Raw genomic sequence first — 14545 nt, 5'->3', positions numbered from 1 at the left:
GACCTTTCCGGGCAACGTGCGCTAAGCTGCTGTCGAATCACAACACGGGAACCACTGGCACAATCAGAACTCGTTACGTATTTCTGAAGGAGGGACTTCATAGAATAAGGAAATCATCGAGGCGTTTTTAGGACAGTGAAAACAGCGATATACAGATAAGTAAATTGTGTGAAAAATACTGTTTTTTTACACGCAAAACATGAACACATGTTATATTGCACACTGTAAACACAATCAAAGCTTTAAAAAAAAATGGAAAAACGGGACCTTTCATATCAGAATTTTCATTTGTGAACTGTCCCTTTAAAGATTCCTCAATTCGACATGTCTTGGGAGAAGGGTCTGACTGCAGTGTCGCAGTTTTACCCCAACTACAGTTTTACCCCACAGCAGTTTTGCCCGCGCATGCGCATTTCGTCGTGAGAGTTTATGTCGTTGAGATGCATGTTACAGAGAGATGCATGTTACAGCACTGGAAGGGAATAATTTCAGGATTTACCATAGTTTACTATGATTTACCACATTCACGATTTACCACATTCTAGCATGATTAACCACGTTCTAGCATGGTTTACCATGATTTAGTATAGTTTACCATGATTTACCACCTTCACGATTTACCATGATTATAGCATGGTTTACCATAGTTTACCATGATTTAGTAGAGTTTACCATGATTTACCATAGTTTACCATGATTTACCACATTCATGATTTACCACGTTCCAACATGATTTACCATGATTCTAGCATTATTTACCATAGTTTACCATGATTTACCACCTTCACGATTTACCATAATTCTAGCATGATTTACCACATTCACGATTTACCATGATTCTAGCATGATTTACCACATTCTAGCATGATTTACCATGATTCTAGCATGATTTACCATGATTCTAGCATGATTTACAACATTCTAGCATGATTTACCATGATTCTAGCATTATTTACCATAGTTTACCATGATTTACCACCTTCACGATTTACCATAATTCTAGCATGATTTACCACTTTCACGATTTACCATGATTCTAGCATGATTTACCACATTCTAGCATGATTTACCATGATTCTAGCATGATTTACCATGATTCTAGCATGATTTACCACATTCTAGCATGATTTACCATGATTCTATCATGATTTACCACATTCTAGCATGATTTAATATGTTTCTAGTATGAATTACCATGATTTACCACATTCTAGCATGATTTACCACATTCTAGCATGATTTACCGTGATTCTAGCATGATTTACCATAATTTACCACATTCTAGCATGATTTACCATGATTCTAGCATGATTTACCATGATTTACCACATTCTAGCATGATTTACCACATTCTAGCATGATTTACCATGTTTCTAGTATGAATTACCACGATTTACCACATTCTAGCATGATTTACCACATTCTAGCATGATTTACCACACGATTTACCACATTTTAGCATGATTTACCATGTTTCTAGTATGATTTACCACACGATTTACCACATTTTAGCATGATTTACCATGTTTCTAGTATGAATTACCATGATTCTAGCATGATTTACCACATTCTAGCATGATTTACCACATTCTAGCATGATTTACCATGTTTCTAGTAGCCTATGAATTACCACGGTTTACCACATTCTAGCATGAATTACCATGTTTCTAGTATGAATTACCACGATTTACCAAATTCATTTTACCACACGATTTACCACGTTTTAGCATGATTTACCATGTTTCTAATATGAATTACCACGATTTACCACATTCTAGCATGATTTACCATGATTTAGTCAAAAGAAATAATAATTAAATAATTTTTGCGCGGGCAAAACTGCTGGGGTGAAACATGCTGGGGTGAAACTGGCTCTGCAGACAGATATTACTGGAGACGGATATTATTAGGTCTTGGCAACCCTGACGGTAAGAATCCAGCGACCCTCCTCTCCACTGGATGCCGCTGCAGTCCAAGAAAGAGACCCCTCCCATTGACTTTTCAAAACCTGCCCAAAGGGTGTGTTTTTAGGGCTGGACGTATATTTGGTCTCCATCACGCACTGCAGACATGGAGAAAGGAGTCGGTGTGTGTGAAATGAGCAGTCGTGTCGCTAAAGGACATCGAATAAGTTCTTCGAGGAGCGCTGAAAAGCTCTCGTGACGCTACCACGAACACAGCGACGTCATTCAGAGTTGAAGCGTGTCAAGCGACTTTTATTGTGGTCCGTGGTCGGGACAGGATAGCAGGTTGAGATGTTATCAGAAGGGCAAACGTGCAACATGAAGAAAACTACGTGATTTGAGCCTTTGGACTGTACCGATGAGGAGTGTTTTGGAGTTGTCATTGAGTGTCCTTTTCTATGCAGTGTTTCTGATGATGAGGATGAGGATGTTGGAGGACGAAGAAACTGAACATCAGCTCTTTTAGTGTAGTTCATATGTATCTGAGCATATATACCCGCATATATTTCCTGGTTTATGTGCAGGGATAGCCTACACACACACACACACCGGTCTATATTTCCTGGTTTTCTCTGGCTTCACCTGGAGAGGGTGCTTTACAGGAGCCAGGAAGTAGGAAACCCAAGAACATTTTAATTTAAGTCAAGCCGAAGTCAGAAAATGACCCAGGAACTATCTAGTCGGTTAAAAAGAAACTTCACTATAGGGCTAGTTAAAGTATCAGTCAGATAATATCCGTGTATCCTCTCATTTTCTGAAACGCACAACTATCATGGAGCTGAAGATGTTCATTATCGTCTTGGGGCTCCTGGTGGGCAGTTTGATGCCCCTCGGAGGGGCCGCCAACTCTCCAGACGTGGGCACCGGTCACGGGAGACCCAAGAACAACCAGGACCACGGGTCGGGTCACGGTGGCGCGGATAACGGCGTCAATCACACCAAGAAGATGTTCCCGGTTCTGTCTTTTGATTACGGTCACGTCCGGCTGCCCTTTGAGATTTCACTGTGGGTGCTGCTGGCTTCCTTGATGAAATTGGGTGAGTGTTTATATTTTTATATTCAGTGGCATTGTATTTGTCTGTTTGTGTCTGCTATGGAGACCCCTTAAAGGGATAGTTCACCCAAAAATGAAAATTCTGTCATTAAAGGCACACTATGTAAGTTTTTGGATTAAAATATCCAAAAAACACTAGAACAGTGTTATATTTTGTAGACTTGTGTACTTGCACCATCCCAAATGTTTCCAAGAATTTCCAGAGAAATTAACAATTTAAGCCAGAATTTTTTATTTCGCCAATACGACATGACCCGTGTTACCCTCAAGTTCTGGTTTTATTTTGTAGAAACCATGGAAGGATGCTTTAATAGGCTATATGATGTGTTTTATTAGACATGTGAACAACTGTTTGGATACAATAATCAACGAACATTATACAGCTCAACACAGTTAGTCTTATTGTTTAAATCTGGTTTTCTTGATTTACCGCAAGTTTTTCTTGTTTTAACATTCCTAATATCGATGTAGCTCACTACAGTGTGAACAAGTGTCTCATAGTCGCCGCTCACGGAGTAGCACTATAACATAACTTTCAACACACTCAAATGTGTTTAATATGATAAAACAGTGCTGCGTTACCCCACACACACACGAGCGGAAGAAGCAGCGACTGCGACAGAATAAAAGCCCCACGGAATCAAGACATCAAGCTACACCTTTGCTTTGAATAAGTGACATATAGCGGTGAAAAATGACATATTGTGGCTTTAATTCTTCACCCTCATGTCTTTCCAAACCTGTAAGACTTTCGTTTATCTTCAGAACGAGGAAATCCGAGAGCTTTCTGTCCCTCCATTGACCGTCTACGCAACTACCGCTGTCATGCCCCAGAAAGGTAGTGAAGACATCATTAAAGTTATCCATGTGACTCCAGTGGTTCAACCTCAATTTTGTGAAGCGACGCGAGTGCTTTGTGCAAAAAAACACAATACCACTTTATTTACATAATAATCTCCAACGGACATTAATGTGAGTACCGCGATGCATGCGTGTTGTGTTAATGCGAGAGCAGATCTGAGATTAATATTTTGTAAATAAAGTTTAATAAAAAAAATTTGGGGTGCAAACAAAGCACTCGTATCGCTTCTAGGGGTGTGAATTAGGGCTGCAACGACACGTCGACGTCATCAATGACGCTCTGTATGGAGAGCGGGAGCAGCACGCGCCCGTTGTGCTTTCACACTGCCAGTGTTCGTCTCGCGCAGCTTAACCGTGGCGTGTGTATTGCAAATACAGACGAATATTGTCCATTCGGTCACATTTTCCAGTGTTCTTCTCCGACCCCAGTACGTCTCGTTCTTTGATTTATTATGGGCAGCATATATCTGCTGCAAATGCGACCGGATTCCCCTCTGTCCCACACATGCATATATAACATGCCTTATATAGGTAGTTTACATGATTACAGTAACATTAAAGTTAAGATATGCCTCTAGTTTTAATCATTTAAATGTGTCTTTGAAGTTTGGGCAAAATCTTCTGGCAGCTTTAGTCTGGAAATGATGCTTTGCCAGTTGTTTATGCGCACGTATATCTTCAAAATAGACGACTAGTTATACATTAACACTAAGCTGAAAGCTCCTGTATGTGAACCTTTTGCAGATAAATGCAAGTGCATTTTCGTTTACCATTGACACAAATCAATAAGTAAATCATACTCAACTATTATAGTAAACAACATTTCCATGAATAGTATCATTAGTTATACATAATTCTGTGCTTCTTGTGTTCTTTCATTATAAAATGGCATACTAAGTAGGGGTGTGAACCTACACTGGTCTCACGGTTCGATTACGATTATCATGCCATCGATTCGGTTCAATTCGATATCACAGTGCATTGACGGTGCACTGCATCCTCATACAAATTTGTCAGTCAGTTAAATGAACTGAACCTTTAATTTGACCTGCTCAAAGAAAATACGCTTCTTGAATGTTTCAAACAAAACTCAACAGGAGCATTTAGAACAAATAGAAAATACTAAAAGCCACTTCAGGAGGAGGTCTGCGCTCAATACAGTCAAAACTAAAGTCTGGGCACAGAACACAACAGGAGCGTTTAGAACAAATACACCCAATACTAAAAGCCACTTCAGGAGGTGGTCTGGCCAGCATTACAGTCAAATGCATCTGGTTGTTAAAACCACATTTGTAAATTTTGATCCTCGCAACAGTGCTAAAAAAAATAACGTGTGAGCGCATGTTATGGGCTATATGACATAGCCAGATATGATGGCGCTACTGAAGCACGCATCCCGCAGACGAGCAGCTGTGCGGTAGCCTGGCGTGGCCATACTCAATTCTAGTCAGAATTTGAGTCTGGTACCGCTCCATTGAGCTTTGATTATGGGGCGTGTTTCAACCGAGCCAGGAAAGACCTCAATTGGATAGACCCACAACCAATCAGAGCAACGGAGCGACGCGTAACGTTAGTTGTCAAATGTCAACAGAACTCAACTGCACTGTGTTGCCAAGTCCGTGTTTTTCTCCATGTCCGCGGGTTGAAGCGACCCCAATTATGTGATTATATAAACCCAGGAATGCGAATTTTAGCAGGCAACCTTGCCAAAATAACATATTTTGCCAACCAAACGCCATTTTTTCCGGAGAACACCCCGAAAGTTATTGTTTTGGGCTATAGTTTTGAGTAGCAATTGTGCGCGACATTGCAAAAACACTTGGAAACCCTGTCTGCACGCACGCTGGATTAAGTAACGTTACAAGAAAAAGATGAGTGTAAACGATCTTTGCCAGTAATAAAATTATTTAAGGATACACAGAGTACTTACCAACACGATCATCGTTTCTGAGAGAAATAGTGAAGGTGAATGCATATACGAACAAGTTCTCCGTTTAGGATAAGAGCAAATTCAACCCAAGCGCCTTCGATGACATGGATGATTACGTTACTGTTTATCATCTGTCCATCATCGTCTAAAGCCCGCCCTGACAATTTCATTGGTCCGAACAGTTTCTGTTCGCATAATTACTCCTCTATGGAGCGAGTCCAGACCGAATTGCCCGAGCAAAAAAAATTGTGGGCGGGGCTAAATTCGGCTGGCATCCAGGCTAGCTGTGCGGTTCAATGGGGATCAATAAAATGCAGCTCACATCTGTTGTTTTCGGTGACGAGAACTCCATTAAATCTGCATAGTGCGGGAAATGTAGATTGGATTTATATCCGTTTTGCGGTGTGCCCAAGTGTAAATGAAATCGTTTTGATAAATCAGAAAGCTTTGATTTACACACAGCGTGTGTCCTCCAGGTCCTGCTTACCAGGTTGTTCATAAAAGCCGAAATGTGCCCAGATGTCTGCTTTTAAAGTAGTTGGAGCATTTTAATTTCTCGCGTCTCGCCTCCCTCTGCCACTGTATGCTACCGCGACAAAGCACATACGTGACAAATGACGTCAGAAAAGAGTCAGTACATTATAATCGGTTACGGTCTATTACTGAACCGATACCGAATCGTCCTCGTCTGCATCGCGATTCTTCGAAGAAACGATTAATTTCGACACCCCTAATACTAAGTACGCTACCCTTCCTGAAATACAATTAATATTGTCATCATTCATTGATTTCATGTTAAAACAATATACAAATTCACTACCCTCTTTGAAATACAATAATCAGTAAAAAAGAATCATCAGATTAATCTGGAAAAATAATCAATAGATTAATCGACAGTAGAAAAAAAATCGTCATTAGATGCAGCCCTAGTGTGAATCATCACCGGTCTCACGATTAAATTTGATTACGGTCATCCTCATATTTCAATATTACTGCACATGGCTACATCACACGTATGCAGCCTCATGCACACACACACACACACACACACACAACAATTAATTGCAACAATCAAGCACATCACTGTGTTAGCCTCTCTCCGCTGGCTGCCGGTTAGGTCCCGGATTGATTTTAAAATGTAGCTTTTTGTTTTTAAATCCTCACCCTCATGTCATTGCACATCTGTAAGACTTTCGTTCATCTTCAGAACACAAATGAAGATCTTTTTGATGAAATCTGTGAGTTTTCTGACAGTCTATGCAAGACATCATTAAAGTTATCCATGTGACTGCAGTGGTCAATTTTATGAAGCGATTAGAGATGTTGAAATTAATGGTTTAGTTTATTGATTTACAAAGCACATTTAAAACCGAGGTTGTAACCAAGAAAATCCAAACAGAATTACATATTTGATCTAAACCTTGGGGGCACATGAAAAGATTTACACCATCAGTTAAAACATAAAGAATACAAGTGAGCTTTTCAAGATGATTTAAATGTAGCAACAGAGGGGGAAGATCTAATATTAAGAGGGCGACTGCGAGGAGTTGAGAACGCCCCGTCACCTTTAGTCTTATAACACGAGCGCGGAATAGAAAGAAGAAGTTGATTAGAAGAGCGTAGGGATCTTGAGGCATTGTGCATGACAAGAAGATCACTAATATACTGAGGTGCGAGCCCATGCAGGGCTTTAATGACAATTTTCTTTTTTGGGTGATCCCTTTAAATTACCCTAACTATCCCTTTAAATTACCCTCTGTGCCCAGGGGGCGTTTCTTCTGTTCTCATGCTACTCAGTTTACCAGTGTAAATATTTCCTTTTCATGCTTTGCTCAAATCTCTGCGCGCATCCCGCTTTGTGTGTACAGTCATCAGAAAAGTGTTTCTCTTTTGCTGTCAGTGTAAAGTCCTGATTGCAGTTCATCCCGACTACAACTGTCATGTACAGTGACTAGTGGTACTCCGTGGGCTCCAGCATCAGTTTTTGTATGCATGTATGCATCAGACTGTCTGTTGGTGTGCCAATGTGCCATCTGAGACTGGTGGTAACCTGAGATTCTTACATGCCTTGCCTTTGAATGATACCTTAGTGGACAGTGTCAACCAGACACCTGGACGTACTGATCATTAAGTGCACTGGGCCTGCTCGATTAGGGGTGGGCATAATATATAATAACTTCCTGAGTGAGTTGTTATTATTGGTGGGGAAATGAATGTGACATTATGCATGAGGTGCCGATTGTTGTCAAAGGTTTGAGTGGAAATGGAGAATCATGATGTTTCGGGGAAATACAGCAGTCGTATGATGCATGATGAGAGGAACATGCTGGCAAAGAGGGAAGATGAGGTATGGTATGTGCAAATGCCGCATTTCAGGCTTCTTCCTGTTTCAGAATGTGTTGTAAGCGAGAGATTACTTGCCATGACGGTTGTTTTCTCCTCTCAGGAATCTGAAGCGGTCTTCTCTTCAGCCTCGCAGGGTTGTTTTAGCGACATCTCAGTTCTCAATCTCAGCAGGAGCGTATTTTCATTGTGAGGCGTCTAGAGCTGCACGAATCTTGGTAAATTTAGAATCATGATTTTTGTTTTGTTTCAAATAGAGATCATGATTTACGCCGGGTTCTGAACAGACAACTAAACAAAATAGCAGTATTTTACTAGAGGTTCTGACAAAATGGTAATTGCTGCAGTCAGTCTAGTTATAGCTGCTGTTAAAAATGATCCAAAATAAAGTTTTGAGCAAGTACATAACCAAGGGGTTTTCAAACTGGGGTCCTCCAGAAGGTTCTAAGGGGTCCCCAGAAAATTTCAGAGAATAAAAAGACAAAGCAAAACTGGATAAAGTCTACCGAATATTCTAAGGGTTTCATTTCTAAATGTTGCTCTCCTTTCTTGCCGTATACATTTCAGAATTGTATATGTTTGCTTTGTATCTTTAGTAGGGGTGCACCGATCCGACTTTTTCAGTCCCGATACCGATACCGATGCCTGGGCTTTGTGTATCTGTCGATACCCGATACCGATCCGATATATTGTTGAATTAATAATAAACTGTATATCTTCCACCTCATACCTTCCTTGAAGAGACTAAAGGCACCAGACTTTACTAACTAAACATAACTAAGACAAAATAACAGATGTATGTAAGGTGTTGAATTCTTATTTATTTAAAAAACAATTGTGCATTCAAATCTAAAATAGAATGTAATCTAACTTCTTTAAATAAATAAAATGTAGCAGTGGAAACAAAAAACAGTGTATTGGTCAAACATACAATAGTAATCTGACAGTTACCAAACATTTTTTACACTACAGATAATTGTTTTGGTATATAATCATATCAATATTAAAAAGTAGCATTACAAATTAACAAATAGTCTAATTTTCTACCATATGCAATTTAATAAAAATTTTCAGCTAGCTAATAACAACTTTGTTCTGGTTTCACCTCACTCCAGATTAAATGATTGTAGGCTATGCCTATTTATTTTACTACACATTGTCAACAGAAATAAGATGAAATACTGTTGATAATTAAAGATAATTCTTACTACCCACTCTTGCTAAAATGGGTAAGCACACTTGTGTTCTCATTTCAGTTGCGTTCTGAGTAAATTAATAAACTGAGTTCATGAGTTCAGTGTTGGACAGATCAGTTGTTCTGGCCAGTCGTTAAAATGATTCGGTTCAAAGGAGTCATTAGGTCACGAATCGGACATTAGCAGACGCGTTGTGTGCGAATCCCGTCTGTTAGAACATCGCGAAAGATGTCAACACACAGAAAACACTTCATAACTGGATATAATTTGTCTCCCGCTTATTGAAAGTATGCTTTATGTCAGCTGGTCAGAGAAGAGTCAATGTTTTTTGAGCGCAATTCACACCCAGTGATAATTCAAGGACAAAATTGTCCGAATGTGTCACGTGCAACATGGTTTCGGTCTTCCGAGCTTTTGATTTGGATTAATATGTGAAATATGAGAGCGAACACTGATTATTTTGAAGACCCAGAGAGCGCGCGCGGGGGAGGAGCTCTCTGGTCGGTCTCTCTGTCACTCAGTCACAAGCGCAGCATCTGTTCTACATCACTCGTAAATCACAATAACTCATCAAATTAGGCTTTGGCCGTCAAAAAAATGTCAATGCAGGAAAGACCCTTACTTTGCAGTAATACCCTCGAAACAGCGACGAACTAGTTGGCGTGGCAAGCGTGAAATATCTCCTCCACACAGCCGAGTCTCTTCTAGCATGCGACACACGTGAAGCTGACGAATGACGTAGGTTCTGCTGCGACGGAAAAAAACACCTGGATCGGCTTGTGGATCTGTTAATTTTTCCGATCCCCGATCCAGCTATTTTGTCAGTATCGCGGCCGATATCCGATCCTAATATCGGATCGGTGCACCCCTAATCTTTAGTGAGTTTTTCTCGTTAGAGTCCCCTTTATCTCGCTCACTGGGGTTGTAAGGCAGTTTTCTTAACACAGTACATAAGCTGCTTGAATACATTTATTGTGAAAGTTGCTTATACAAATACTTTTTAATTGAACTTCTTCGGGTTTATACATGCAACATTAATAGCCAATTTATGTTGGGAAACAATATGTTGTATTTATAATGTCACACTTACTATTTATTAGGGATGCAACAATACAGTTAGTCCACGGTTCAATACACACCTCGATTTTTAACCACGGTTTTCGGTTCGGTTCGGTTCTGATGGCTTTTTACATCAGTTTTTTGCTATTCTATTCTTAAGCGACAGGAACAGCAAGAGGTTAAGGAGAAAAAAGATTTTTTTTTTAATTGCAATACTCTTTCTTTATTTTACTTAAAAGAATTTAAAAACCTTACTTAAACTTAAAACTTTACTTAAAAAAAAACCTTGTACACATTCCTAGTGTATTGTATAATATAATATATATATATGATTTACACTGGCAGCTCAGAGCTGTACAGCAGCATTTAAGTATGAAATTGAATGAATAAATGTAAAAATAAAACGCTACATAGACTTCACTATAAAATATACATTGATTCTTATTAAAGCTACTGTATTAAAGTTTTTCGGTCAAGAGCAGTGGGTGATTTTCTCTTTGTCTTTTGTTGTTGTATTAACATTAAATGGATAGTTCACTCAAAAAAGAGAAATGAATACAGGTTTGGAACAACATTAGAGTGAGTAAATAATGACATCATTTTAGAGGTGAACTGTCCCTTTAAGGACAGCGTGTTCACTGGCTGCGCTGCTGTCAGTGTAAGACCTGCATGCATCTAATACATACACGCGCCGATTTTACTTTCTCTTTAGACATAACCGACTGTGTTTATGTAAACCTTGTGTGTATTTGACAGTATTAGCGCAGTAAGACGACTTAGTCCAGTAATCACGTGTTTGACAAGCGTTTAGTGCGCGCGCTCTGAGAAGCGCATGTTAAAACCGCGCACACGCCGGCAAGGCTTTAAAACGCATGCAAATAATGAACTTTCATGATTGTGAATAACTATAGTGTTCCGTGAGTATAACTCTACCACTAACGTGTGATGTGAATGTATGTCGCGGTGTTCAGTGTATTGGGATTGGAGGCAAATTATAGAATTTGTAGAAAAATACTTAATTAAATGCAAAACCGAAAAACCGCAATTCACAGGCGCGTATTGAACCGTGAAGGCCGTACTGAACGGTTCAATATTATATTGAGAATTGTGGCATCCCTACTATTTATCTAACCGTTTAAATGTTTTTTTGTACATAGAAATAGAGGGATTTTAGGAAGGGGGTCCCTCATAAAGGTTCATCATATTTGGGGGTCCTTGGCATCATAAAGTTTGAAAACCCCTGTCATAACCAACCATTGTTCATAACTATCTCCTTTGCCCGATTCACAATGGTACACTTGTAATAAATAATGTGTTATAATTTGAGTGGTGCTGGTGGGTTTCCGCTGGAAATTTGAGCATGGCGGCGTTCGTCTTTGAATCATTACGTCACGTCTGTAAACATAAAGGAGTCCGGCTAGTAGGCTTTCGCATGTGAGGATGCTGCAGGTGGCGGATCAATTATAGCCTTTTCTCACAGTAGCTGGAATAATTAAACTTATCATTTTGATGGTGTATTATAATCCAGAAAGGTCTAAACGAGGATCATCAGTGACAACTGGAGATTCACCCGTAGTCAAAAGCAAAAGATTAGACTGTACAGAAACTGTTTCTTGTTTATTCAAAATATTCACAAACTTGCTAACTATGTCATGAACTATCTTTCAAATATGTGTGAGTGAATGTGTGTTAGTTGATCTATAATGCGCGATGGGCGCCACCATGTTAGTTTGTGCCTCAGAGGATCAGATCTGTCGGATTTACAATACGTAACTTCAAGATTCAAGATTCAAGAGTTTTATTTGGCACATACACAGTTATATACACAATATACAACTGGCAGTGAAATGTAAACAGGTCCGCTCCATGGACAGTGCAAATAACAGTTACAAGAAATTAAATAGAAATAGAATAAAATTAGAATAAAAAGTATTAACATAAGTAGAATTATAAATAAATCAAGTTAAGATAAAAATAGGAAATAAGATAAAAATAAAAATATAAAAAATATGTGGATATGATAAGTGAGATAAACTGTAGACTTAAAAATAAGTGGTTAACATAAAATATATAATATGTATATATAAAGAAGTATAATGTGCAAGGTTTATTACAGGTTGTTACGCAGTAACAATAGGGACGTAAAGTGCAGTGCAATTGCAGTATGTGGATGTTAATGTTAAAAGACTGGATGTTTATGTGTGTGCGGGGGTGAAGTGAGTCACGTGACTGAGTTCAGGAGTCTGATGGCCTGGGGGAAGAAACTCCTCCTGAGTCTTTCAGTCTTTGCCATCAGGCTACGGAAGCGCTTACCAGATGGCAGCAGGGTGAAGTGAGAGTTTGCAGGGTGATTAATGTCTCTGATGATTTTAGTAGCTCTACCTCTGCAGCGTTTGGTGAAGATGTCCTGCAGAGACGGGAGAGCTGAGCCTGAGATGCGCTCGGATAAGCGCACCACTCTTTGCAGGGCTTTGGAATCGTGACTGGTGCTGTTCCCGTACCACGCTGTGATGCACTGAGTCAGGACACTTTCTATCGCCCCTCGATAGAACGTTTTCAGGATGGCTGGTGAAACCCTGAATTTCCTCAGCTGGCGCAGGTGGTACAGTCTTTGCCTGGCTTTTTTCACCTGTGTCTGGATGTGCGTAGTCCAGGTCAGATCCTCGGAGATGTTCACACCCAGGTATTTGAAGCTGCTCACTCTCTCTACCGGTGTCCCGCTGATCATGAGAGGGGAGTATGACCGATGCTGTCTCTTCCTGAAGTCCACAATCAGTTCTTTGGTCTTGTTAACATTCAGAGAGAGACAGTTGTCCTGGCACCATGATGTCAGTTGCTCCACTTCGTCCAAGTATGCCGTCTCATTGTTGTTGGAGATGAGACCCAGGACAACAGTATCATCAGCAAACTTGATGATCGAGGTGGAGCGGTGTGTGGACAAACAGTCATGGGTGTAGAGAGAGTAGAGCAGGGGACTCAGCACACAGCCCTGTGGAGCTCCAACACTCAGGGTGATGGAGGTGGAGGTGAACTGGCCTACTCTCACCGCCTGGGGTCTGCCAGTGAGGAAATCTTCAATCCAGAGGCAGAGAGAAGAATTCAGGCCTAGATCCAGGAGTTTGTGTGTTAGCTTAATGGGAACTATGGTGTTAAAGGCTGAGCTATAGTCAATAAATAGCAGCCTGACATAGTTCCCACTTTTGCTGTCGATGTGAGTGAGGCAGGAGTGAAGGACGTGAGAAATGGCATCTTCAGTCGATCTATTGGGACGATAGGCAAACTGAAGAGGGTCCAAAGTGTCAGGAATGGAGGAGCAAATGTTGTTTTTAATGAGTCTCTCAAAGACCTTCATGACTAAAGATGTGAGAGCCACTGGACGATAGTCATTTAAGCAAGAGGGTTTACTGATCTTAGGTACAGGGATGATGGAGGATCGTTTGAAGGAGGTGGGGACAACAGATGTAGCAAGGGACTCGTTAAATATGGATGTAAAGAGCCCTGCGAGCTGATCAGCACAGGACCGCAGAACACGACCTGAAATACCATCCGGCCCAGCAGCTTTCCTGACATCCACACGTTTGAGTGCCCTCCGAACCTCGTCCTCCGAGACAGAGATCACGTGACTGTTGCTGCTCTGAGGGACTCTCTCTGACGCGTCACTCGCCGGAGTCGCGCTGCCGCGATTACCATCAAAGCGAGCGTAGAAAGAGTTTAACTCGTTCACCAGTAACGGATCAGCTCTCACCTCTGCAGAGGATTTAGTTCCAAAAGCACAGATGGTTCTCAGTCCCTGCCACATCCGCCGGGAGTCGTTGAGTTGGAAATGAGATTCCATTCGGTCTTTATAGCGGAGTTTTGCGGCTTTAACGGCGCGCCGGAGGGCGTAACATGAAGCTTTGTACTCCCTCATATCCCCCGTTAGGAGACCGGCATTGTAAGCGGTGGTGCGCGAGTTTACTGCAGTGCGAATTGAACTGTCCACCCACGGTTTCTGATTAGGGAAGGACGTTATAGTTATTGTTTGTGTGGCTTGCTCTGTCAGTGTGTTAATAAAGCAGAGCGCCACTTCTGTGAACTCGCTGACGTCTTCAGAACTCGCGCGGAACATGTCCCAGTCGACGTCATCAAGAGCTGCCTG

The 14545-nt window shown here is 40.7% G+C and overlaps 1 protein-coding gene across 1 annotated transcript in view; it reads left to right on the top strand.

Annotated features, from left to right (window-relative positions):
• Positions 1–2010: 2010 nt before the first annotated feature.
• The window catches only part of slc9a1a (solute carrier family 9 member A1a), an 80308-nt gene continuing 67773 nt past the window's right edge, over positions 2011–14545 (top strand). Inside the window, exon 1 of the mRNA XM_079836734.1 lies at positions 2011–3001. Coding sequence (XP_079692860.1) covers positions 2737–3001 — 265 coding nt within the window. The 5' untranslated portion in view covers positions 2011–2736. The remainder of the gene's footprint in view (positions 3002–14545) is intronic.

Source organism: Gobio gobio, assembly GCF_949357685.1.
Source record: "Gobio gobio genome assembly, chromosome: 15".
NCBI classification, from domain to species: domain Eukaryota; kingdom Metazoa; phylum Chordata; class Actinopteri; order Cypriniformes; family Gobionidae; genus Gobio; species Gobio gobio.
This window is presented reverse-complemented; position numbering and strand designations above follow the sequence as displayed.